Source organism: Thalassophryne amazonica, chromosome 1, assembly GCF_902500255.1.
Source record: "Thalassophryne amazonica chromosome 1, fThaAma1.1, whole genome shotgun sequence".
NCBI classification, from domain to species: domain Eukaryota; kingdom Metazoa; phylum Chordata; class Actinopteri; order Batrachoidiformes; family Batrachoididae; genus Thalassophryne; species Thalassophryne amazonica.
Genome location: NC_047103.1, coordinates 47,469,509 through 47,496,384, shown reverse-complemented (window position 1 = coordinate 47,496,384; position 26,876 = coordinate 47,469,509). Strand labels below are relative to the sequence as shown.

The window sequence follows — 26,876 nt, the reverse complement described above, 5'->3', positions numbered from 1 at the left end:
AAAGCATGAAATTTGGCACAAATATTCTAAATTAACTAATATTTATTTTCAGATATGGAGGCATCCTGGAGCTGACCTCTAATGAGCTACAGGGGTCAATAAAGTATTACACAGGGGTCAAACTTTGCTCCAATCATATTGAAAAGTATACCACATTATTTATCTGATTACACAGCTTCCAAAAAAGTATAGTTTGGACTATGTATGACTGAATGTTCTGGAGTTATGGGTTAAAAACAGCAAATATGGTGACAAAGGTCAGTTTCAGTTTGTACAGGGGACAAACGTTAAACTTGCTCCAATTTTGGTAAAAAATTATGCAAATTATTGGTTAGTTAATAGCATTTTAAAAAGGAATAGTTTGCACCATCTATCACGCTAAGTTATCATGTTACGAGGTAAGATATGTCACATGTCATAGAATCCAATGCACGTCAACCTTGTTTAACCTTTACTTTGGAGACCAAGCATTCGACATAGTCAAAACTATTCCATTTATTAATCCTATTCACTCAACCAATAATTTGCATCACTTTTTACCAAAACTGAAGTAACTTTAACTTTTTACCCCTGTACAAACTGAAACTGACCTTTGTCACCATTTTTGCTGTTTTTACCCCATAACTCCATAACATTCAGTCATGGATAGCCCAAACTATACATTTTTGGAATCCTTATGATCACACAAATAGTGTGGTATAGTTTTCAACATGATTGGAGAATTTTTATATTTTGACCCCTGTGTAATTCTTTATTGACCCCTGTAGCTCATTAGAGGTCGCCTCCAGGATGTCTCCATATCTGAAAATAAACATCAGTTAATTTAGAATATGTGTGCCACATTTCATGCTTTTATCACAAACTGAACAATTGTTTTGGTTATCTGCTGCACTACTACAGCAATGTTCATTTTGTGATCATAAAAACACAATTTACAGATCTATGACACCCATTGGAGCGCTTGAAATTACCATTCCACTCACGCATTTTTTCCACACATTGTTTATAGTTTTTTCTATATTGGTCCGCAAAAATGTTTTAACGTTACATGAAAATTGGTCCGTGGCGCAAAAAGTTTGCGGGCCGCTGTTCTAGGCTATATGAAACTTGGACTCGTGACACTATAATCCAGATTCCTGACCTATAATAGCATAATACATAAACATTACATTGCCACCCCACATAATAGTGCCTGTCCCTGCTTGCCACCCCATGAATTTATCTCTAGATCCGCCCCTGTACTGACTACAAGGTTGGAATCATTTCTTTTATCTTAATTAACTGTGCTTTACTTTTGTTAGTCTTTAAATGCAACAGCTACGGACTTCAGCTCCTTAATTTGCTGCTGTGTGAATCCTAGCAGTGGTTAGCTTCTCGTTAGCATTATATAGCATAATCATTATAGAACTCTCTCTCTCTCACTCTCTCTCTCTCTCTCTCTCACACACACACACTTTGGAGACAAAAAAGCTTTTTTCCGCTTGTGTGCTTTTGCTTCCGTTTTGTACTATGATCAAGGTGAAATGACAGTGAAAGTGTGTGTTTAGGTGTGTGTTCATGGTGTTTAGGTGTATAGTATTTGTTCATTGGGGGTTCGGTTCATTGTGCGTGTTTGGGGGTGGATTCGTCGGGCCAATAGTGGGCTAGTCCAGAGGAAAAATGCCAGGGCCGAAATTTGTTCCCAGTCCGACCCTGACGGCATCTGTGACCCAGACCCAGATAGAAAACAAATGAATGAATGAATGAATAAATGATTATAAAGACTTTACAAACAGCATTAGTAGTAGTTGGTACTCTATGTACCAACTCAAATAGTTGGGTTGGTACATTGAGTTGTGCAATTACTGATACAGAACACTTGTGCATTTGTAGTGTGTGTGTGTGTGTCTTTGTCTACCTTGGTATTGAAGCCCTCAGCATTCTGGGTGATTCGGTAGAGCTGTGGGAAGCGGAGCATGTTCTGTTGGCTGCACGGTCTGTCAAATATCCCCAAAGTGAATGGAGGTAGAGCAGTAAATATCTGGATGACACAAAAACGTATATAAACATACAGCACACTGCAAACAGCATTAAAACATGACAAACTGTGCATACAAACAGATATTTTGTAATTTATTTCCACTGACATGTACAGTCTGAAGGCTGAGCAGTTTGTCTCTGCACTCAGATCATGTACACAACACAAAAACAAAACGGTGCAAAGAGATGCCTAAACAGTCGTGCAGACACATGCAATGAAACGTCTCTGGCATGCAGAAAGAGCAGTGATAAGAGGACAAAGCAGAGGCAGATAGAGAGATAGGCAGACAAACAGCACAGAACACCGGCAAAGTAAAAGGCTGAGGGGGGTGAGACTGGTGGACAGAATGAAGACATGGAAAAAGTGAGAGTTCAACAGTTTGGGAGGTAGCGATGGTGGATACTCACCACATTGTACAAGCCTATACACCAGCGCTCAAAAAGGATTTGACCAGAGAACCCGTTCACAAAGGCAAACCAGAGCTGGGACACAAAGGGAGGGATGAGTGGAGCAACAATAAAGAGAAAAAGTGCATTAAGAAGGTAATGATAGTAGAAACTGGATGGAGCCAGAGCCAAATGTTTTGACCCGTAAAAAAGATAGAAACATCACAAAGTTAACTTATTTAGAATTTTGTTAACAAACAAAAAACATAAGAAGTCAGCTACCATTTTCCTTGCACCATTACAGTTATATGTACTTTAACATAAATAATTCATTATTCATATTACTATTATGCAGTGGTGGGCACAGATAACCAAAAAATTAACTTCGATAACAGATAATCAGATAACTGAAAAGTTATCTTTGATAAAGATAAACTGATGAACCACCCAAAAATGTATCGGAAGTTACAGATAACCGATAAATTACAGTATTGTCTCTGGTACATTTGCAACTGCTAACAAGCTGAATTTGAGTTTAAACACCATGATCGCTTTTGGAAGCATAAAAAGTGACAAAAGACCCAAACAATGAGTCAGCACTTCTATGTTTGAACATGCTGCCCCCTTCTGGAAGCTACACGGCACTGAGGCGCCCTGAGAGCAGCCACAAAGCTTTCTCTCTACCAATCACAATGCTCCGGTCAGGCGGCAGTCTTGAAACATAAAGGCATCCTGACTTATGGTTTTGTGTGAATACTGATAGAATAACTCCATTAATGTCAATTCTGTCATTTGTACAAAGTTAAAATATAACATATATCTTTTAATGTTGAATAATGCACTAATTCTGAGGTTTTGTAACAAACACAGACAGATCGAAAAGGATTCTGGGTAAAAGTGCCTCTGCTAAACACTGATTGGTTCAGTCATTCATTATGTAAACCAACACGTTAATGTGACTTATGTCGTGTGTTGGTGTTTACAGATAAATGTGCTTTTGTAAAATATTTCATTTTTTTATTTGTAAAAACAGACATTTTTATGGAGCCCTGCAAGTGTCATCGCAAAATGTTTTGCATGTGGAGAGAATGTGCACCGTGCGCACGTTTTATGATGTTGTAAAAGGTGCACTCAATATTGTGTTGACACATAAATGTTGGCTTTACACTGTGCGAGTTTTGGCCCTTTTTCAGATGATTTTTCATTTGTGTGAGAAATTTTTGGACCAAGTTTCAAGTTAATTGCGCGTCCTGCATCGTGTAGTGTACATGGAGTAACAAGCTGCGTTTAACATCACGACCACCTCCTGATTGCCGATCGTATGGTCGAATAAAAATCAAACCTGTTTGATATTATTCTGGTCGGCCGTCGTGAGTGTGTCCTGCTCCTGAAGAGCTACAAGCATCCAACCGCTCGCACTGTGCCTGTGCAAACACCGCAGAGCTGCCTTGTAATGTTTTTTGCTGTTGTTATTGTTGTTTTGTTTTTAAACTTAATTTGTAAAAAAATAAAATAAAATAAAAAAATAAAAACATTTGCAAAGCCAAAAAGTTGATTTGACAACCATCTGATATAACCGGGGTCCAAACAAATAGAACACTGCCATCTACTGGTGGCCAGACGCTTAGTACTTAGGACGAATACTGCCATGAACACTACTGGCCAGTAGATGGCAGTAGAGGCCTTGAAAACTTGCCAAAACAAAATTCCAGATAATCCGTGTCTGTTACATTGATTTAAGATGCGTGGAATTTAACAAATGCAAATACATAATGCACTGCTGGGCACAGCATGTGCTCACAAAACCATAAAAATTAGCATATTACTTTAAAACTAAAACATACTGATGTTTTCACTTTATAAAACTTCAGGCATGACAGTAATTTTAAATAACTTGTCCAAAATTAGTTTGGTTAAAATTTGAACCATAAGTTAAAAATGTATGCCTCTGGATGACTTGGATGATATTGCCAGCATATCAGTATGATGTTAAAGGAAATGACTTTCTTTTTTTTTGTGACCAGTTCTTCTTTGCCTGCAGAGGGTAGAGTGGTTTCTCCTGAAACTAGCTCACTTCTGTTTGCAGAGGGTAGAACTATACATCTCTTAGGAAACTTTCAACAGGTAGGTCTCAATTGACTTTAAATTTTAAAAATGTTTGCTGTTGTTCAGCTGGTTTACTACGTTATTGGTCTAAAAGTTATTGGACGACAATTCATCGGAAGATAATTAGTCCGATAATGGTTTTTAAAGTTATCTAAAAAGATAATCCGATAATGAAAACATTATCTTCGATAATTATGTTATCGGATTATCGTAAGTTTGCCCACCACTGCTATTATGATAGAGCACTTTTCTTATATGTAAGGGGGAAAACTCCCTCAGTGTAATTTGAATCTATGAAGAATCATTTAGCAGACAAGACTCAGCGGGGCGACCATCTGTTATGACCATACTAACAAGATAAAACAAAAGGCTCAACACATACTGTATTTAACATAACAGGCAATAACAAAAATGTTCAAACTTAATCATATCTGAGCCAACGTTTACAATGGTGAGATCAATGAATGTACAAGGTGCAGATCAGAAACCCAGAGTAAGAGGCTGCATTATAGAGTGACTGTTCTGATAACAACAATCGCCAAAGCAGAAAAGTTTGGAAAACCCATTCTGAGACAGGGCCCCAAATTTGTCCACAAGACGCACAATCACTCAGTAAATCTGTTCTTCTGATCTAATGCTCCACTACAATGAGGTTGATGTTGGACTCATTCACAGTTGGTGTTTTCTTTAACACAGCCCATCAACAGTCCATTGTGCCATGTCGACGTAACGCCCCAGGTTTGCTTTAAGCTTATTTTTTAAATCAATTCTTCCATGGACCAGCACCCAAAGAAGGGATATGTAAGAACCAGGCTGAAATAAATCCAGCTCAGAGCAGAGCTGCTGCTTTCTCAACTAGCTGCAGGCAGGAGAGTAATTTTTGGAGATACGTGTGTAGTTACACTTTGTGGAGCCTCATTAAACCAAATGGTACTCAGCCTTTAAAAGACATTCCAAACTCGCGGTGGCTGCTCTGAAGCCACTTTGACTCCCTTTCCGTTAATATAGTTAAGCAGTGCAAGACTGACTGCGGCAGCACGGGGGGGACTTTACGTCACACACAGGCTGATCTGAGGACAGGTGGAGAAAACATTTTGGACCACTGGTGGGTGTCGTTGCTTTTTGGGGAAATACAACAGTGCATACAGCTTGAGGGTGAGGTCAGACACACAAAAACACACACACTCATTTTGTGTCTCTGCTGAGTGGACAGAGACAGTCTCCAACCTTTGACCTAGAGTGCTCTGCAGGGAGCCAGTCATGTGAGATAATTACTGTAACACACATTCATTCAGGAGGAGTGTGGTGGTGTGAGCAGGACAGTAGGCTCCCATGATTCCCTGCACCTGCTGGCATCATTAATATCAGACAGAGGGTGGGGCGGGGTGGGGGGTGGGGAGCACAGCTGACAAATACTCCTCATAACTAGCAATCCCAGCCTGCAGTGTGCCCCTACATCACACGCACAGAGCAGTCGACCCTCGGAGCCAAGGTCTAAACATGCCTTATTCTGTGTACGTGTGCGCGAAAGAGACAGAAAGCAGACACCAGAAGGGCACCTCATTCATCACTGTCAGCCAAGTCGACCAACAGCTGCAGAACGTCTCTGTTAATGTAAAGCCGTGTGTAAAACGGAGGCGGGGAGGCTCCTACCTCTATGATGTACAGGACAACATTCTTATAGAAACAGTAGAGGATGCATTTGGTGACACGATTGTAGCTCCAGGCCCCATGGACCAGCAGCAGCTTCTCTAGGTAGGAGAACTACCAATCACAGAGAGAGATAGAGAAGGTGAGACAAAATTATAACTGGGGGTAAAAAAAGGACTAAAATATATTCAAATAAAATGCATAAAAAAATGTCACAGACAATAATTCTGTATTGTACATTATTATCGTCGACACTACCTGGCTATACCCTCCCGCTGTGCATAAACAAATGACGTCATAGCGCGCACAGCCCAAGAACTGTCCGCAGAGGAAAAGATAAAAAGGAGAGAAGTGTGTGTTGGTCCCAATATGGATATTCCGGATGATTTTCTCATGGATAGTACAACAATGAACAGCAGCCAAAGCAGCCAGCTTGATGAGGACGCACTGGCGAATTTGGAGAGCAGCGCACGCCAGCCGACACGTCAAAAGTTAAAGTGAGCCAACTTTTTATGTACGCGTTACGTGTTGTGTACCTCAGTAAGTTATAATAATGCAAATAACATGCATCTGTCGTGTGGTATGCATTTTCTGAGTCCCTCCATCCATGCCCAGTCGCCCAAAATGACAGATATTTGCCCAAGTTAAACGAGGGCTAATATCTGTCATTTTGGGCGACTGGGCATGGACATCGGGCCTCTGAAAATGCATACCACCCTCCAAAAGCAAGTTACTGTATTAGTAATAGCAGAACATCATCCTGAGTTACTGATCCAAAGACACTTTAATGAAAGACGAAGCATTAGTGTTAAGAACTTTGTTCCAACTTATCCAAAGACACTTCAACATTAGCAGTTATGAAGCTTTTTTCAGAACTTATTGTGCTAATGATGGACAGATAGAGCAGATGGCTCTGTGCCCTTTAGGGCCCACTGTGGCACGGCATAGACTTTCTTTATGACTACTTATGATAGACATCTTATGATGAAACAATATATTTGCATTAAGATACTGTGCGTTAGCAGACACCAACCTGCTGATCGTAATTACAGAAGGAGCTCTTTATTAGTCTTGAAATAACTTGTGAAGCACGATATACAACTTGTACCTTTCATTTGCTTCAGCCTCCTTTTGTGTGAATCAAGTGATGGCACACATATCTGCACAACCTACACTCACTTCCATGTTGTTTATATGCATCCTTCAGTGTGATGCAACAGCTAATTTGTGTATCATCTATGGAGGCAGTTTCGCATGGACATGGCATAATCATGAGGTTAAACAATAACAAAACAAAAATGGCAGCAGATGTCTGAAGAAAAACTCCATGTGTCCACAATCCTGCTATCATGCAACACAATGATAAATATACCAGAAAAATATAATTTTTGTCTTGTTTTTGATCTAACTCCAGCTCTTCTGTCAGCCAGAGATGATTCCCCTCGAATCATCACGCACGGTACGCTGGCAAATGCGTCAACAATGACATTTATTTCTGTATTTAAGCGATGTGGTAAAACCGATCTATGCTTAAGCACAAATCATACTGTAATTTGACAAATGTTTGTTTGTTTGTTTGTGTGTGTTTGCTTGTTTGTTCCACTACTTCTCTGAGGTGTTTGAGCTAATTTCCACCAAATGTGCTGTGTGCATGTAGGCCAACACCAGAATTACCGGTAAGGGGTTTGTTTTGAAAAAAATCAAGGTCATTGGGGTCAAGAGTGAAAATTTTGATTTTTCACTTCAATGCCCACTAAGCTTGGCACACACACACACACACACACACACACACACACACACACACACACACACACACACACACACACACACACACACACACACACACACACACACACACACACACACACACACACACACAGAGGTGGGTTCTGGAAATGCCCAAGTGAGGTCACATTTGCCAGAGGTCAGTCATTAGGGTCAAAGGGTAAAATTAAAGTTTTCTCTTTGATTTGCATGAAACTTGGGACACATATGGAACTGGATTCTGGAGTTTCCCAGCAAGGCCAAACTTGCCACAGGGCAGTCACTGGGATAAGGCTAACTGGAGTCAAAGGTCAAAATGTTTGCTTTTAACTCTTGATTTGCGTCAAACTTGAGTTGTGGAATCAAATTTGCCAAAGGGCATTCACTGGGATCAGGGACATGTCTGCCCATTACTGCTGTTAAAAAAAATATTAATTTTGGCAAAGGTCAATCAATTTGACTTTCAACTCCATTCAAATGTGATGCACACTTAGGTGGATTCCACAATTGCCTGGCAAGGTCGGTGAGAAGTCGGGTCATTTCAGTGAATGTCAAGATCACTGGGGTCAAATACCAGATTGCTGTAGCTCTTACTGTCTTCATCCTGATGGGCATTATAACAAAGTACGTCAACTAAAAATTTGTTTTGATTTTTTTTTTTCTTTAAGTACTTACTATATAAATGCAAAAAACAAACAAACAAAAAAGCAGCAGATGAAATGTATGAGGCAGGCGTGTAAAACATCCTGGGGAAGATTTTGCATTAAACTCAGTTTCTGGCTGTGTAACTCAGAAGAAGTTCTTAGACTTAAAAACAGGATGAGGTGTTGGTCAGATGCCTCCACTCCACCTGGTAGCTCTTTGCGTTTAGTATGACATGAAGTGATCATGGGTTCAAAATAGTTGGTGAATACTGCAGTATGTGATACAGTGGTCCCTCGCTATAACGCGGTTCATCTTTCGCGGATTTTTTTAGTCCAATTTTGCATGCTTTTTTTTTTTTTTACAGTGCATTGTGTTCTGCGTCCTCATCAAGTAGGCCGGTCACGGGGTTTTACAGCCTTAAAACGTCTATAATAATTGTAAAAAACAACGCTGACTACTTTGCAGATTTCGCCTATCGCGGGCTATTTTTAGAACGTAACTCCCACGATAAACGAGGGACCACTGTACTTCATTACCCTCTGCAACTAGATTTTTCTTAAAGCTATCCTGCTAAATGGAGGTCAAAGGTCAGGACCAGATTACGAACACTGAGGGAATCAGTGTCATGCCTGAGGATGGGAGTACGTTGGACATGACCCATAAGCAGAAGCATATGCTCCATGACTGACTGTATTTTAAGTGCTGCTATTCTGCCGTTTGTTTGCACTGCACCTGGGCTATGGAGTAGTCAGAGGAGTTGGTGGCCTGCATGCCCTCATTGCCGCTGATCCCCACTCCAACATGAGCCGTCTGAATCATGCCCACATCGTTTGCACCGTCACCTATCGCCAGTGTGATGGCCTTCACGTGTTTCTTCACCATATCCACGATCTCAGACTTCTGCAGTGGAGACACTCTGCAGAAACAAACATGACTGGTTGATTTTTAGCTGTGTAGAGCTGATTGTACTGGAGGGTGGAGATAGCATGAAAGGAAAACCAGAATTGGGAATGAAATAAAGCACAGGAGGGTCGGAGGGAAAAAAGAAAAAAAAAGAAGAAAAAAAAATCACATTGGCAGTGCCTCACAAGTACTTCAGCACTTGATACAGGGTATTAGGAAATAATGGTTCGGTGCTGTAATGAGGTGTTTGTGTGGGCCTCAGCGCGGTCGTGTTCAGGGAGCTTCCAGCAGTACTCCACCCTCTTGACCTGTATCACTGATCCTCCCTCTATAACCGGTTCTGTCTCTCCGCTGACAATGAAAGCTCGATTTCAGATGCTTCCCTCGGGCCTCTGAGGGTGTTGTGAGGCTTTACGCTGCATTTACCGAGGCACTATGGATAATTTACTCTGAAATTTCATCCATTCCCTTGCTTTTGGGTTTGCTAAAGATGTTTTGAAAGTAATTTTTCCAACCAATTCTTTCTTCTTCCCCCTCATTAACTGTGGAGAGAAACAATAAATGCTTTGGACTGGTGCGTTCTGAAAGTAAAGGCAAAAACTCCAGAGCTGGAGCCGTATTTTAATTAATGTGGGAACGGAAAGTAAGAAAGACTTCTTTTTTAATCTCTGTGTGACTGTGTGTTCCTGTTTTCAAAACACTCTTTGTAAGAGGAGGCGTGCCTACTGCCTGTCAATCACACATGCACACCCTATGAATCTTGTCCTTATTACGTGCACTCTGCGTGTAAAAAACAGATGAGGTGGTGTAAAAGAAAACTAATACTCAGACTAGACTAATAACAAAGGTAGTGATTTTTTTAAAAAAATAAAATTACTTCCTACAGCAAAAGTGCATCTAAAATATGAGACACAATATATTTCTGTGCCACATAAATTGAGTTACACCTTTAATAAAAGAGCAGGAAATTTGTTTTGATACCAATAATGTTTATGCAATGCATAACCTGCAATGCATAAATAGCAATGGATGTTTGAATTATAGTTATTTAGCATTCCAAAAAAATCTGCTTGACATTCACGCCAGTTAAGCTGCAGTGTATGAGGACACAGTGCCACCTAATGGTAAGGTTGCAGATTGCATTTTGTCATTACCGGTCACAATTTAGTTTCCCTTCATGTTTTTGCCTCTTTGGTGATGGGGATTCATGCTCTCTTGCCTTTCCGTGTGATCAGCATTATGTATGAACCCCCATTTTTCAAAAACGAGAGTTCTCAAACTTATTAGCCGGCACTAGAAGTAAGTAGACAGCGCACCAATTCCTCTTCACTTTTCTTCAGTCTTCAGCATCAAGTTGCAAAAATCAGGGTAAGTATGACCCTTTTAGGCTGCTGTATCAACATGGTGGTACAACATTGTGTCCTCTCTAAAGGTCTCCACTCCCAAAAAGATATAAAGGACTCAGAATTAGCTTATAAACACACATCATTGTTGAAGGTACCTATACAGTAATGAACAGATACTTATGTGTGTGTGTGTGTGTGTGTGTGTATATATATATATATATATATATATATATATATATATATATATATATATATATATATATATATATATATATATATAATTCATCCCATTTGTGTTGCATTCCATTTAGAGTGCAAATTTGGTTCCATATGTTTGGTACCATTGCACTCTGCACACATACACACACACACACGTCCTCGTGCATGCCCCCCCCACATGCTCATGCATGTATGCGCATCCACACACGTGCGTGCATGCACGCACACACAAAACAAATCCACTGTGCTGTCTGGAGGCTGTTGGCAGGAAGTTGGAATGAAAAGCTGGACTAATTTCTGATGTGATCTTTTTTCGCTGCACTGGGGATGTACACAGTCTTTTTTGGTAGTACACGTACGCACAAGCACCGACCAGGTTGCGTGTGTGTGCATGCGTGCTGGGAACAATGACTCTACTGAGACATGATTTGATTGAGCTAATTGACGCTGCTAATTTTTGTTACACACACACACACACACACACACACACACACACACACACACACACACACACACACACACACACACACACACACACACACACACACACACACACACACACACACACACACACACACACACACAAAACAATTCCACTGCACTATCTGGAGGCTATTAGCAGGAAGAAAGAATGAAAAGCTGGACTAATTTCTGACTTCTGTTCATATGACAAACAGAACTATTCAAATGGTTTCCAGCCAGCCTTCATAAAATCTGGTGAAATATACAAACACAGCAAGAGGAGGACTAATTTTCATGTTGGCTGTTATTCTGACATGGATTCTGGATTTTTATTATTATTGCTATTATTATTATTATTATTATTATTATTACTATGCATAGCAAAAAATATTTCAGCATTTCCACCAGTTTCTCAATAAATAATATTGTTTTTGATTCAATATAATTTATTTATACAGCAGCAAATCACAACATCAGTTGGCCCATGTGCTTCACGTGAGCAAGATTTAAACCTTACCCACCACCTGAGCAAGCACATGTCAACAGTGGTCTGGAAGAAATAAAGAAAAAAAAGAGTATTTTCATTACAAGCAGAATAAACCTGAAGCTGGCCAAACTCAATGGGGTGGTCATCTGCTTTGGCCATACTAAAATAAAACAAAGCCTCTCATCCACACATATTTTATATCAGTGGATCTTGATTGGTTAAAGTAAACAATACATTCAGACAGATCTGATGAATGTAGCTGGTTTTCACACTAACAAACAAACACACTAGTGTTCATCCCAATGCAAATTTCCAGGACTACTCCTAATTGGTAGTAAAACATGCTGCCCCTACGTACATTATTGTTTACTGTGTGCTCTTATTTTAGCAAAAACTAGGTATTCAAAAAGGTGGCACTTGCTCTCTCTCTCTCTCGAGAGAGAGAAGGTCCTGGGATCAAAGCACCAATGCAAAGTTCTTTTGTTTCTGTGTGGAGTTTGCATTTTCAGGATGTCTGGCTTAAAACAGAAGTGACAAATCAATATGCCAATCATAAAAAAGTAAGCCACTAAGTTACAGTTCCTAACCCTGAATGATTGGATGGATGAGTTAACTTTATGATTGTAAAGGCGGGTTGAAATTTAGCTACTCACAGAGACATTCAATTCATTTCTATTTACTGATACAAGCAGTAAAAACACACCCTATGGGCAGGGCGCGTATGTGTGTATGGGGGGAGATGTCGCATATATACACTACAATTACTATAATATGATACAAAATCATAAACGTTATCTCAAACAGTTATACACAAGGACCTTTCCCACCCCATTGTTTAAGTACACATATCCAAACTGCAAGTGCATGAAGCTATTTAAAACAGTAACAATATTGCCACTGTTGTCACCTTGACAGATTATGAATGAGTGCTGTCTTTAAAGCCTGGGTATTAATATCTTTTTGATGTATGGATTTCTTACCGTAGTAATTCATTTTGTGTTATTGACAGAAACATTCAAATTCCTGAAGCATAATATTAAAAAATATATATTGGCAGTCTAAAAGTTAAAACCCAATTCTGAAATGTCCAACATGTTAATTAAACAATAACAAAAAGGTGTGTTCACTACATTTTTAGTAATTCTGCTAAAACACCAAACAAATAAAACCACATCAACTGCATGACAGGAAATGAGCCCGATGCTAATGATATTGAAATAACATTTAATTCTGAGCAGCAGATGCAGATCTGGATGGAAGTCCACAGGTCATAAAGATAGTCTATCTGCGATGAATATGCAAGTAAGATCATGCCTCAAGTCCAGCCTTAGATTACACAACTGGGTGGTCTGCTTAGGATTCCTACGTAGGCAAGAGCAATAACACACAAATTTATACAAGCACAAATGCACACTCCGTGCCCTTGCTACACACCACAGGATATCACCAGCAGAAAACCTCAGAAAGTCTGGGTCTCTGTAGTTCTTGCTGAAGGATGGGATCAACCTCTGCTCTTTGTTTTTCCTGTTTCTGCGTCTGATGTCTGTGTGTCTAAATGCGTCTCAGCCTCTAACCACAAATCTCTCTTTATCTCTGTGTCTTTTTTCTAAACACAGCTAATGGTGTCTGTGACTGTATACAGTGGTGCTGGAGAGATGAAAGCTCCATACTGTTCTTCACAGAGCACCCGAGCAGAAACTATGCAGCCACCAAGTCTACCCATAAACAAACGCACGGTGAAGTCAGAAACCAGCATACGAGTACAGGCAAAGTGCTGACAATAGAGGGCTGTGAATGCACTACATGTTCAAAACCTGAAGCACAGTGGCACTGAAAGTGGAAGACAACTTCCTGCAACACCAGCGAGGCAGAAAACCTCAAAATACCACACAACATCCAATGTCACCAAGCCACTGGGTAGAAAGAGAGGTTTTTGTTTGTTTGTTTTTTTTACAATGAGCATTAGCGTACTAGTACATTTCACACAGTTATTCGCCATTAAGTACATACAGCAGCAGAGAAATTATCGTTAGGTCCATATACAGTGGGGAAAATAAGTATTTGATCCCCTGTCAGTTTTGCAGGTTTTCCCACCTACAAAGAATGGAGAGGTCAGTAATTTTTATCGTAGGTACACTTGAACTGTGAGAGACAGAATCTAGAAAAAAAAAATCCAGAAAATCACATTGTATGATTTTTAAATAATTAATTTGCATTTTATTGCATGAAATAAGTATTTGATCCCCTAGAAAAACAGAGCTTAACAATTGGTACAGAAACATTTGTCTGCCATTACAGAGGTCAGATGTTTCCTGTAGTTCTTGACCAAGTTTTCACACACTGCAACAGGGATTTTGGTCCACTCCTCCATACAGATCTTCTCCAAATCTTTCAGGTTTGGAGTTTCAGCTCCCTCCAAAGATTTTCTATTGCGTTCAGGTCTGGAGACTAGCCAGGCCACTCCAGGACCTTGAAATGCTTCTTACGGAGCCCCTCCTTAGTTGCCCTGGCTGTGTGTTTGGGGTCACTGTCATGCTGGAAGACCCAGCCATGACCCATCTTCAATGCTCTTACTGAGGGAAGGAGGTTGTTTGCCAATACATGACCCCATCCATCCTCCCTTCAATACGGTGCAGTTGTCCTGTCCCCTTTGCAGAAGAGCACCCCCAGAGTATGATGTTTCCACCCCCATGCTTCATGGTTGGGATGGTTTTCTTGGGGTTGTTCTCATCCTCTAAACATGGTAAGTGGAGTTGATTCCAAAAAGCTCTATTTTGGCCTCATCTGACCACATGACCTTCTCCCATGCCTCCTCTGGATCATCCAGATGGTCACTGGTGAACTTTAAACGGGTCTGGACATGTGCTGGCTTAAGCAGGGGGACCTTGCTGCCCTGCAGGATTTTAAACCATGACGGCATCATGTGTTACTAATGTAATCTTTGTGACTGTGGCCCCAGCTCTCTTCAGGTCATTGACCAGGTCCTCCTGTGTAGTTCTGAGCTTTCTCAGAATCATCCTTACCCCACAAAGTGAGATCTTGCATGGAATCCCAGACCGAGGGAGATTGACAGTCATCTTGTGTTTCTTCCACTTTCTAATAAATAATCATAACAGTTGTTATCTTCTCACCAAGTTGCTTGCCTGTTGTCCTGTAGTCCAGCCCAGCCTTGTGCAGGTCTACAGTTTTGTCCCTGTTGTCCTCAGACAGCCCTTTGGTCTTGGCTATGGTGGACAGGTTGGAGTATGATTGATTGAGTGTGTGAACAGGTATCTTTTATACAGGTAACAAGTTCAAACAGGTGCAATTAATACTGGTAAATAGTGCAGAATAAGAGGGCTTCTTAAAGAAAAATTAACAGGTCTGTGAGAGCCAGAATTCTTGCTGGTTGGTAGGGGATCAAATACTTATTTCATGCAATAAAATGCAAATTAATTATTTAAAAATCATACAATGTGATTTTCTGGATTTTTTTTTAGATTCTGTCTCTTACAGTTGAAAATTACAGACCTCTCCATTCTTTGTAGGTGGGAAAACCTGCAAAACTGACAGGGGATCAAATACTTATTTTCCCCACTGTACATTTGGACATCAATGTCACTGGACAATGCTGTATCAAGGTTGAGCTGGTGGTAGGAAAAACCTAGAATTACGCATTCTTGTACAGAGTATGTCTTTTTGAGAGTAACACTGAAATTTACTATATATCAAGATGAATTTTAAATACAGTGCACCTCTTAGCTTCACTCACAGTGGGCTCACTGTAACAAGACAGCCCTTGCCAGGAGGCAGAGTTTCACTAACATCTTGGATGATGGCACCAGCAATGACTCTTTACTATCTTTAGCAAGTCTGTTTTGCACCATGATGACCACACATTGCTAGCTGCCTGTATTTATCATTGTCATCTTTGCAACTTCCTGTGAAGAGAAGACACCTGGGTAATTCCAAGAGTGAGATCCTAATTATAGTGGCCACTGGATCTGACATAAAGTGTCTTTAAACTGACTAGACTTGTGAATATTATGAATAAAGGTGTTTTTAAACATTCTGAGTAGAGCCCGACAGATATGGATTTTTTGAGGCCGATGCCGATAACGATATTTGGATGAAAAAAATGCAGATAATTGATAAATCGGCTGACTTGCTGATAGCCGATAAATCAGCCAATATATATATTTTTTAATGAATAAAATGTTCTTTTTTGGACCCTTAACAAAAAAGGTATGAGCTAAAAGCTGAAGCTTTGTCCTCATATTGATTAACTTTATAACAGAGAAGAATTTTCAAGTTCAAAAAATGCAAAAATGCAATTGGAGCAGTTAGGGGGCTATTCAAATGGGCCAACTAGTAAGATGTCACTCCTAAAAACGATCTTTGCCATATCACGTGAAGTAAATGTGACCTACAATTGGATTTTGGAAAACCATGTGACAGAGAACTAATTCCGATTGGACACTCACATTGCGCACGTCATCACATATCTTCTATGAGGAGTACCAAGATGGCTGACATTGGATCGAAAGTCTGCGGAGTTAACTTTTCAGCAAAAAAAAAAGTAAGTTTCTATCTCATATCATTAATAAGTTATTTACAATTTAGGAAAGCTTGGTCCCAGCCATGGTATATGACGGCGTTGGCCCCAGAGGGTTAATGGTGAACGGCAGTAATTCTCAGAACCCTTCCGGACGACCAGTGAATCTGAATGTTTCAACCTCTTAGCAGTAAACTAAAGTTTTTCATGCTAGAAATAAGGTCTACACAACGTGGGCTTAAAAAAAAAGCGTGGCCGACGCAATGAAGCACATTTGACACATTACTACATAAACTGAGTTAATCAAACTGAGTTGAACTGAAACGGGAGAAATGTGGGGTCAATGTAATCATAAAGTTATTACAAACAACATCCTTATAAACTTACTTGTATGCTTTTGTCAGCCGATCAGTGCAGTGTGATGGCAAACTACGGGGGCCGGTGATGAACACATTTAAGCATGGGTGTAAGCAGCTCTCAGTTGAATGGAGTCAGAGCTCCATCTACTGGACAAATGGTGCAAGGACATTTTACAGTGCCGACACAAACATTATTTCAGTAACTGTTCTGTTTATGAAAAATTATCGGCATTCTATCGGCAAAATTTTGGCCAATAGTGAGTACTTTGAAAAGGGCTTATATCGGCCGATAATATCAGCCGGCTGATATATCGGTCGGGCTCTAATTCTGAGTATATTTTTGGTCATGAATCGGAGGGTGGGGGTTACCGATACCTTGCAGCCCCCTGGATACAGGACTGCTGGAGGTCACTGTTGCTTGCCTATCTTCCACAGCCTTTTGCGCCTTCATGCCCAAGGGTACTATTGCCTAGCACACAGTAATGTGTGCCCCTCACATCAGAGTGAATGTGAGGCATTATTTGTTACTGTAAGCGCTTTGAGCATCTGATGCGCTATATAAATGTAGTCCCTTTGCCTCGCTGGCAACCCTACAAGTGAGATAATGTTTCAAAAAATCTTTTTGTCAGCAGATTTACTCAGACCTACTGTACTGCAAAAGATTGGACCAAGCTTTAATCACAAACAGCATCATTTTAACACTGAAACTTAGGAGCTTACATTTTGGTGCTCTTTTATACTCATTACTTCCTGAATTCAAAATAACAGCATTTTAAAGTAATTACATGGATTTAAGGCTCTTTGATGTTACAGTATTAGCTGTATTTGTTTGGGATAATTACTGCCTAGGATACAATTATCTCATTCACACAGAATGACGTACACAGAAAATGTGTACGAAAGATTACTGAAAAACTAAAGTGGGGTGGAGGGTGAGAGTCATCAGACAGAGAAGTGTGTGGACTTTTCTAGTGTGTGTTCTTTTTTCTCTGGGGAGGTGATGGTCTAAAGTTTGGTCTTGAGACTTGATGGTCTTGAGACCAGAGGATCCTCTGTTCAAGTCCTCATCTTATTGGAAAAATCACTAAGGGCGAAGTCCTTATTCCAACATTGGTCATGGTGCTCAGTTGAGCATCTTACACTGCAATATGTGGATATTGGTGTGTATGGAAATGTGTAAGTGAATGTCAGGGATCAACGTAAAGCACTTTGAGCTTCTGCTTCAGATGGGAAAATGCTACAGAAATGCAGTTTATTGACAATTTAAATATGTTTAACTTAATGGACTAATAAAATTCATACAATGCAATTTATTCCAAATGAAAATTTAAATAACAAACGAAATAAGACCTGAAAAAAGCATGTTACATGTCTTCATTAGTGTTATGATGAAGCAACCAGTAACAAACCAAATGTTGGGGTGTATACAAGAGGCTTACATCTTTCGTGTATAATATAAAATGTATATGATACGATACAATACTTTATTGTCCCTTCCGGGGACAATAAGGCTAAATGGGCTATGATACAATTCACAATGATACTTTTTGTTGTGGAATGATTTGTGCTGGAGCCTATCCCATCAGTCATAGGATGAAAGGCAGCAGTACAACCTGGACAGGGCGCCAGTCTATTGCAGGGCCACATACAGACAGAAACACATTCACAATCACACACACATCTAATTTAAAGTTCCCATTTCACCTAACCTGCATGTCTTTGGAGATGAGAGGAAGCTGGAGTGTCCAGAGTGAACCCACGTGAACACAGGGAGACCATGCAAACTCCACACAGAAAGGACCAATCGGGAAGTGATCCAGGTTGTGGCAACAGTGTTAACCACTAAGCCACCCAATTGGTATGACGCTATTAACTAAATGTAAACCAGGTACATATGCCGATTATACAGCGTACTACTATTGGACATGTTGATTTTGTTTTTACCTCACAAAGGTAACGTTCTTGTGACCAGTCTCGCAAGAGCCTCACGCTAATCTTTGTACTTTTATGGCAGTTTGAAGAAGGTTAAGTAGCAAAGCAAGCTTAAAAGATTGATAACATTAATAACAGAGTCAACAGCATTAAGTCGATGTAGTTGCATCTATTACTTTAAAATAGATTTTTGGTTTGTATCTGTTAATTGTTACACCCCAATATGTATGATGAATAAATGATTTTTCATCACCTGCAGCAGATGACAGCTTTGCAGGACAGCGCCAAATCAAGGAAGGCCTGGCGGAGCTCAAAGGACAGGGCGTATTTCAATGTCTGGCCATCGATGATCAGTGCCAACTCATTTTCCTTCTTTAGAGAGTCGCCCAGAGATAAACAGTGAGTTGTCAGTGTGGCGCGAGTAGCCTGTAAGGAGACAAACACACAGCATGAAGAGACTGTTTAAGTGTCTTCAAGTAGGGAAGGCTGACTGTATTTTTTCATCAAACTGCATTTCACAATTCCAAATTTAATGACCTTCATCTCCAACATTCCCCCTCCTGTGAGGTCAAATTGCAAACATATCCACAACAAATGCATTAAAGCATGCGACGACTTAATAGATGAGGAAATGTTGTTGAGCTGCAACAAAAACATGTCTGTTAATATCACTGCTAACGGCAAGCAATCTTACATCCTAATCCACACACTAATCTCAGAAAATCTCACCCTAAAAATCAAGTATTTTTTCCCAAACTGCCGTGATCAGGCAGCAGTTCTTTCAAGTGAGTGCATCATATGGTTTTATCTTTGTGTGAGGACATTGTGGGCCCAACAAAGTGGTAACAACCCAAAACACAGACCAATTTGTTGAAAGGTCAAAACCACTGGTGGCAAATGGAAGACACATGCTCATAGTTACACAGACTGCTGCTGCTGCTTTCATCTGAGGAAAGACTGTGCTTCTGTGTACATACAATTAAAAATGCCAATATAAAGTTCATGACTGCAGCAGAATAAAAGAAAACATGCAGTTGCACTGAGGGCTATGTGGTTTATTCAAGCCTGATATTAACACTGAAATCCTGGTGAGACAACGATAAATCAGAGAGCAAATGGGAAAAAGAAAAATTAATCACTTGTTTAAAACAGCAAAGTGTGCATTTATGCTCATGCTAGTTTGCCTTCAGGTCAGTACTGTAGTTTGGGGCAGTTTTGATGGGGCTCTTGATAACAGAGGAACAACGATTAAAAGAGAGAGAAACATAATAAACATCCCACAGAGACCTAATGAATTCCATGTGGTAGAACCAGCACGCTATAAGCTACCAGTAAGATCCCATGCACCTTTGATTTCCACAGAAATGTGACGTTACAAAGCATCAATGTGTTTATTTTGGCATGCAATAATGCATCATTTGTGCCTTGTGTTGCCAGTCGATATTTTAATGCAAATCTGGTTGATTGTAAGTTTGGGCTGATGAATTAGGCGATAACTAAAAACCTTTTTATTACACACCATTTCAGAAGAGCACTTACAAAGCTAGGAACTGACGTGCATAGGTGTGTGATTGTTTTGGATCAAGACTTAACCCGTTTATGCCCAGATTTTTTTTTAATAAGTGGAAAAAGTTGAGTTAGTACATTTGAGATTTTTTATTGTGAGTAGAAAATGACAGTGATACAATTGAACAATTGTTGCCAGTGGGGCAAAAGGAGAAGGGGCTGCTCTGAATCAAGCTCAGAACTAAAGTCTAGGTTTTTCATGAGATCAATTAACAGGGAAACATTTTCAATATTTCGGGTTCTACATCTCGTCATACAACATCTACAACATCATACAAATCATAAAAACTAAAACGATGCAAAATTAAATGCCTCAAAACAACTTGTTTCTGGAAACAAATGCAACAGTACTAAACATGTCGCCATAAACTACTCACACACAAATTGTTGTTTGCATATATATATATGTGTGTGTGTGTGTGTGTGTGCAAACACACACAGATGCACAGTCTATGGTTACAGGCAGCTGTCAGCACTGAGACACCTCAGTGAACTGTAGAGAAATGCTAAATGGTAAATGGACTGATTTATATAGCGCTTTTCCATCTTTTTCCAGCTGCATCACACGCTCAAAGCACTTTACAAATAATAATAAAGTGTTGGGGGGAGAGGGAGGCTAGCGAAGCACGCGTGTGATCTCCTCTTCCCCCCAATTCCCTTTGCTTGTTTTGTCAGCCTTCGGCTGTGTTTTTCTTTGTATTCCAGAATTCCTGTTTGCATTCATCTTTTTCCCAAAACAAAGGAAAGGAAAACAAAAACATAATGAAAGGATTAAAGGAGATTACAGGTTGTCAGGGTTCTGAAACTCACAGCTTCTGTGCATGTGCTTTTATAGAGGGGTAAAACATTTTCCTACATGTACGAGTGTGCATTTGCATGTACACACCCATGTGCATGAGATGGGTCTGTGAGAAAATGTCATGTTGTCCTCATCACAAAAAAGTGGACATAAAAAGCCTCACCAGCATAACACAATGTAAGCATCCCATAATTGAAAGTGACTGCGTAAAAACCCTGCACATGAAACATATTTTGGGTGGAAAGTGTTTGAAGTCTTGGGCAACTTTCTGTGTCGGCTCCGATCCTGTGAAACTCAGCCCAGTGACGCGAGCGTACGGTCCACAAACCAAGCAGTGAGGCGCGAACATGCCACGGTGACTTGTCACAGCAGGTCAAAGCTTTAGGATAACCCAGGATAATAACCAGGCTAAGTGCAAGGGGCTGTGGAAGATTAAAATGGTAACTAGAATAAAACACTAGTTTGTGTTTAAAGCCAACAGGCGGAAAGTACAGCAAGTCTAGACCTAACTACATCCTTCTGACAAAAGAGGGTTGTCTTAATAAAAAGAACCAGCTCACAAACGTCCAATATGATCCATTAACACCTTGTCAAAGAGTGCAAACATGAGACCAAAGAAAAATGCCTTCCTGTACAGCTTCCCTTCTTTATCACACTAAATTGCATCCTAAGTTTGGAAACCTTAGTTCAGTGGTTCTCTTAGTATTATATCTGAACACCCCACCCAATGAACACATATGCCTTTTGCTTCCAATCTCGTCTAGAATTTTTGTTTAATATTTCTTTCAAAATTTATTTTTAATATTGCAATTTATACAAAACTACAATTTCTTATTGACAATAAAAAATAAAGTGACAAATCACCTTTACAGTGGAATCATTCACAGTGACATGCATTGTGCCTATTTTTTCTCTTTTTCTGTTTATTTCTCACAAACTTGTCCATTTTCTGTTAGTAGTGTTCAAGCATGATCATCATCAGTGTTGCCAGACACAGCTAATGATTTCCAGCCCAAAAGCTGTTCAAAACAGTAAAAACACACACAAAACTATATAACTACTGTATAAAAACATATAAATAATCTTCAAAATAAATCAAAATTAATGTTAACTGTAATGTTATACATAAAAAAATAAATCCTACAGCAACAAATCGCTTATTTGTCAACACACACACGTTTTCATGACATATCAGGACGTATGACAAAAATGTGAAAAATGGGAACATGACTTTCCCAAGGCCCTAGAGGCCTGGGAATCAAATTCAAACTCATTATGACCCATGCTTACAGGAATATGTCCATCTGTTGAGATTTTGGCTAGGGCTACATTTTGGTCAAACCTGATTTTTATGCTACATATGAGGACACTGTCAGGGTTATATGACTTATGAGTACAATAACATCACACTGAAAGTGTCTGAAAAGTGTGTTAAGTTCCAACACTAGCCACTTGGCGGTAAAAGTGAAGATGAGCACAAATGATGAACACAATTACAAGCTTATTTTCCAACTAGAAGCAGAGACTGCAAACCTCCGCCAAGGCCATGGGGTCACTGACGCCATAACATCTACACGCCGTGGAATCATTAAACCTAAAAAAGTCTAACAATGATGTTTGCTCAGTAGTAAAAAAAGTTTCATCTGCTGTGACTGGACAGCATGTATCCTTAGCGCTTGGCATCACAGTTTATTGCAACTTGCACCTTTCCCAGAAGCTACTGTCATCTGAGCACTGATATTGATATTGCATATGCTTATAGACAAAAACAAATAAGAGACAAAATTCAACTTATTATTCAACTAAACTGCAAATATATGAATTTTTTAACATTTATGAAACACTTCTCTAAATAAGGCCATAGGGTCACTGACCCTAAAGAGATTCCCTCCTTGGCACAGTGATCTATTTCTTTTTGTCTTTTTCTCTAAAATTGTATATAATAATCATTAGATTATTAATATATAAACAAAAATAAATTTAAGAGATATTACAATTTGAAAACAAATGCACCCGAACGTGATGACAGCTGCAACTGCTTAATGCAAACTTTTAACATTGAAAATTCCATAGACATGCTAACATGTTAGCATCGGGATCCAGATCGTGATCCGGATCACCACTAAAATTTAATCACTTGTTCCTCTTGTCATTTCCAACCACTCCACAAAATTTCATCAAAATCCGTTCAAAACATTTTGAGTTATCCTGCTGACAAACAGACAGACAAACAAACAAACGCGACCGAAAACATAACCTCCTTGGCGGAGGTAAAAATTGTGATATTTTAGGACATCTGAGATTTTTGGTCTAGTTGCATGTTGAAGGGTCTAAGAAAAATGAGGACGTGGAAAATGTCCTCATGTTTTCGAATATCCTGATATTGAAGGTGTATTACCATAAAAATATCCCAAACTGCCATAAAACCAAGTATATACACACACACACACACCAAGACAGTTGTTCCCAAAATGTGTGTGTGTTGGTAGGTAGTGGTAGCGGAATTCTTTTATTTGCACCATTTGCAATGTGACAGAGCTCATGAGCAAGCATTTCTTTGTTCCAAACTAAATGTTTAGTTTTCATATGGATCCAAATTGGGAGGAGGATAAAAGTCTCAAACACAAACACTATATAAAGAATGTTCACAGGCCCTTCTGGGGAGAATTTTAGCAGGTCTACATTTGAAAATGGGACAGGCAGCAAAGCAGGTTGAGATGTTGCAGGTGCCCTCTCTCGTTGCATACTTAAAATACACAGGCAAACTCACACATATGTATGTGAATGCAAAAGATGAAAGAAAGCCAAAAGCTAAATTCTTCCAGATCACAATCTCCACTCAAACAGCAATCAGTAGTTCATGCCAAAGCAAAAATGGCAGAGTAAAACTGGAGCAATGTGAACAAGCTCACAAAATGATACCAACAACTCTGCCATTATAGTTGCTTGCATACATTACATACAGTAGTGTTTAGAATAATAGTAGTGCTATGTGACTAAAAAGATTAATCCAGGTTTTGAGTATATTTCTTATTGTTACATGGGAAACAAGGGACCAGTAGATTCAGTAGATTCTCACAAATCCAACAAGACCAAGCATTCATGATATGCACACTCTTAAGGCTATGAAATGGGGCTATTAGTAAAAAAAGTAGAAAAGGGGGTGTTCACAATAATAGTAGTGTGGCATTCAGTCAGTGAATTCGTCTTTTTTTTGTGGAACAAACAGGTGTGAATCAGGTGTCCCCTATTTAAGGATGAAGCCAGCACCTGTTGAACATGCTTTTCTCTTTGAAAGCCTGAGGAAAATGGGACGTTCAAGACATTGTTCAGAAGAACAGCGTAGTTTGATTAAAAAGTTGATTGGAGAGGGGGAAACTTATACGCAGGTGCAAAAAATTATAGGCTGTTCATCTACAATGATCTCCAATGCTTTAAAATGGACAAAAAAAAACAGAGACGCGTGGAAGAAAAAGGAAAACAACCATCAAAATGGATAGAAGAATAACCAGAATGGCAAAGGCTCACCCATTGATCAGCTCCAGGATGATCAAAGACAGTCTGGAGTTACCTGTAAGTGCTGTGACAGTTAGAAGACGCCTGTGTGAAGCTAATTTATTTGCAAGAATCCCCCGCAAAGTCCCTCTGTTAAATAAAAGAGATGTGCAGAAGAGGTTACAATTTTCCAAAGAACACATCAACTGGCCTAAAGAGAAATGGAGGAATATTTTGTGGACTGATGAGAGTAAAATTGTTCTTTTTGGGTCCAATGGCCGCAGACAGTTTGTGAGATGACCCCCAAACTCTGAATTCAAGCCACAGTTCACAGTGAAGACAGTGAAGCATGGTTGTGCAAGCATCATGATATGGGCATGTTTCTCCTACTATGGTGTTGGGCCTATATATCGCATACCAGGTATCATGGATCAGTTTGGATATGTCAAAATACTTGAAGAGGTCATGTTGCCTTATGCTGAAGAGGACATGCCCTTGAAATGGGTGTTTCAACAAGACAATGACCCCAAGCACACTAGTAAATGAGCAAAATCTTGGTCCCAAACCAACAAAATTAATGCCACACAGATGTGAAGAAATCATGAAAAACTGTGGTTATATGACTAAATACTAGTTTAGTGATTCATAGGATTGCTAAAAAAGCAGTTTGAACATAATAGTTTTGAGTTTGTAGCGTCAACAGCAGATGCTACTATTATTGTGAACACCCCCTTTTCTACTTTTTTAAACTAATAGCCCAATTTTATAGCCTTAAGAGTGTGCATATCATGAATGCTTGGTCTTGTTGGATTTGTGAGAATCTACTGAATTTGCTGGTACCTTGTTTCCCATGTAACAATAAGAAATATACTCAAAACCTGGATTAATCTTTTTAGTCACATAGCACCACTATTATTCTGAACACTACTGTATATCGTTGGCAGCAAATCTTTTATGGTGAAATAACTAAATTCACAAACTGGTCAAAATCTACATGTATCTCTAATAAACGTCCAATTATCTCCACTTGAAGATGTGAGACCACAGTTATTGTACCTCATGTCACGTGTTCACATAATGTGATATTATTGTGTGACGTGGTATCATTGAAATCCATGAAGCAGTTTAGGAGGAGTTGTGCTTATGAAGTCAGGATCACACAGCATGGTGCATTAATTAATTTAAAAGTTAAATTATCTCTTGACTATAATTATTTTACTTCATGGACACCACATGAAGATGTGCATGAATGAAAATTCTGGTCCAACGCTTTCAAGGCCAGAAAATTGTAATAAAAAATGTATCATATTTGTCAATTACATGTACAAACATTGACAAGTTTGTTAATTCAGGTGTTTCATCACAAGAAAGAGTTACTACCACCAACATACAAAACATATGACCAATTAGTTTGCCATTTTGTGAGCTTGTTCTCTTTGAAACAAATCATTTTTAGCCTTTATTACATATGGAAGCGTATTGCATTCACTGGATAAAAAATAAATAAATCAGACCACTAATCTCATAATTACGAGAAAATATCTCATATTTACGAGATCCTGACATCAAAATAACGAGATCTTTTCTCGTACTTATGAGATCCTGATCTTGTAATTATGAGATCTTTTCTTGTAATTACGAGATCAGTGGTTTAATTTTTTTATCCAGTGAATGCAATATGCTTCCGTAATTACAAAACATTTAGCACTTCAAAATAAGTTGTAGAACTCTGCTCCAATATATCTTCAGTACTGGTATGTATATGTGTAAAATGTACCGTACATGAATATCATATACACTACCTGTCAAAAGTTTGGACTCACTTTACAATTCATTTAAATGGGAAAGTGTGACCCACCACTTTATGCACGATTGTGTGCTTTCACCAGTGCTTCAGGCTAATGAAGAGAACACATCACCTTTACGATTTATGGCTGCAAATAATTATGTGCGCATCATAGCACACTTTACTAATGAAGAGTGGAAAATGTGGGCATTTGTATTCAGAGCACCTCTGTACAGGCATGTGCGCAGTCTGTGTAACAGTTTCACAAACACATAATACAACAGCAACAAGATTTGTATAGAGGGTTTTCATGTGACGTATCGGTCACGTCATTTTGTGTCCTGCGGCCATTCTGGATTACCACGTGGTGGCCGCTGTGTTACACTACGTGCATTTGGCGAACAATTGCAGAAGCTT

At 39.4% G+C, this 26,876-nt stretch overlaps 1 protein-coding gene across 7 annotated transcripts in view; it reads right to left on the bottom strand.

Annotated features, from left to right (window-relative positions):
• The window catches only part of atp8a2 (ATPase phospholipid transporting 8A2), a 253,872-nt gene that overhangs the window by 26,798 nt on the left and 200,198 nt on the right, over positions 1-26,876 (bottom strand). For all 7 annotated transcript variants that reach the window (XM_034169258.1, XM_034169266.1, XM_034169287.1 and 4 more), the window contains 5 exons: positions 19,067-19,239; positions 9,304-9,487; positions 6,166-6,276; positions 2,428-2,502; positions 1,898-2,020 (listed from right to left, as the gene is read on the bottom strand). In XM_034169258.1, the coding sequence (XP_034025149.1) occupies positions 1,898-2,020; positions 2,428-2,502; positions 6,166-6,276; positions 9,304-9,487; positions 19,067-19,239 (666 nt within the window). The remainder of the gene's footprint in view (positions 1-1,897; positions 2,021-2,427; positions 2,503-6,165; positions 6,277-9,303; positions 9,488-19,066; positions 19,240-26,876) is intronic.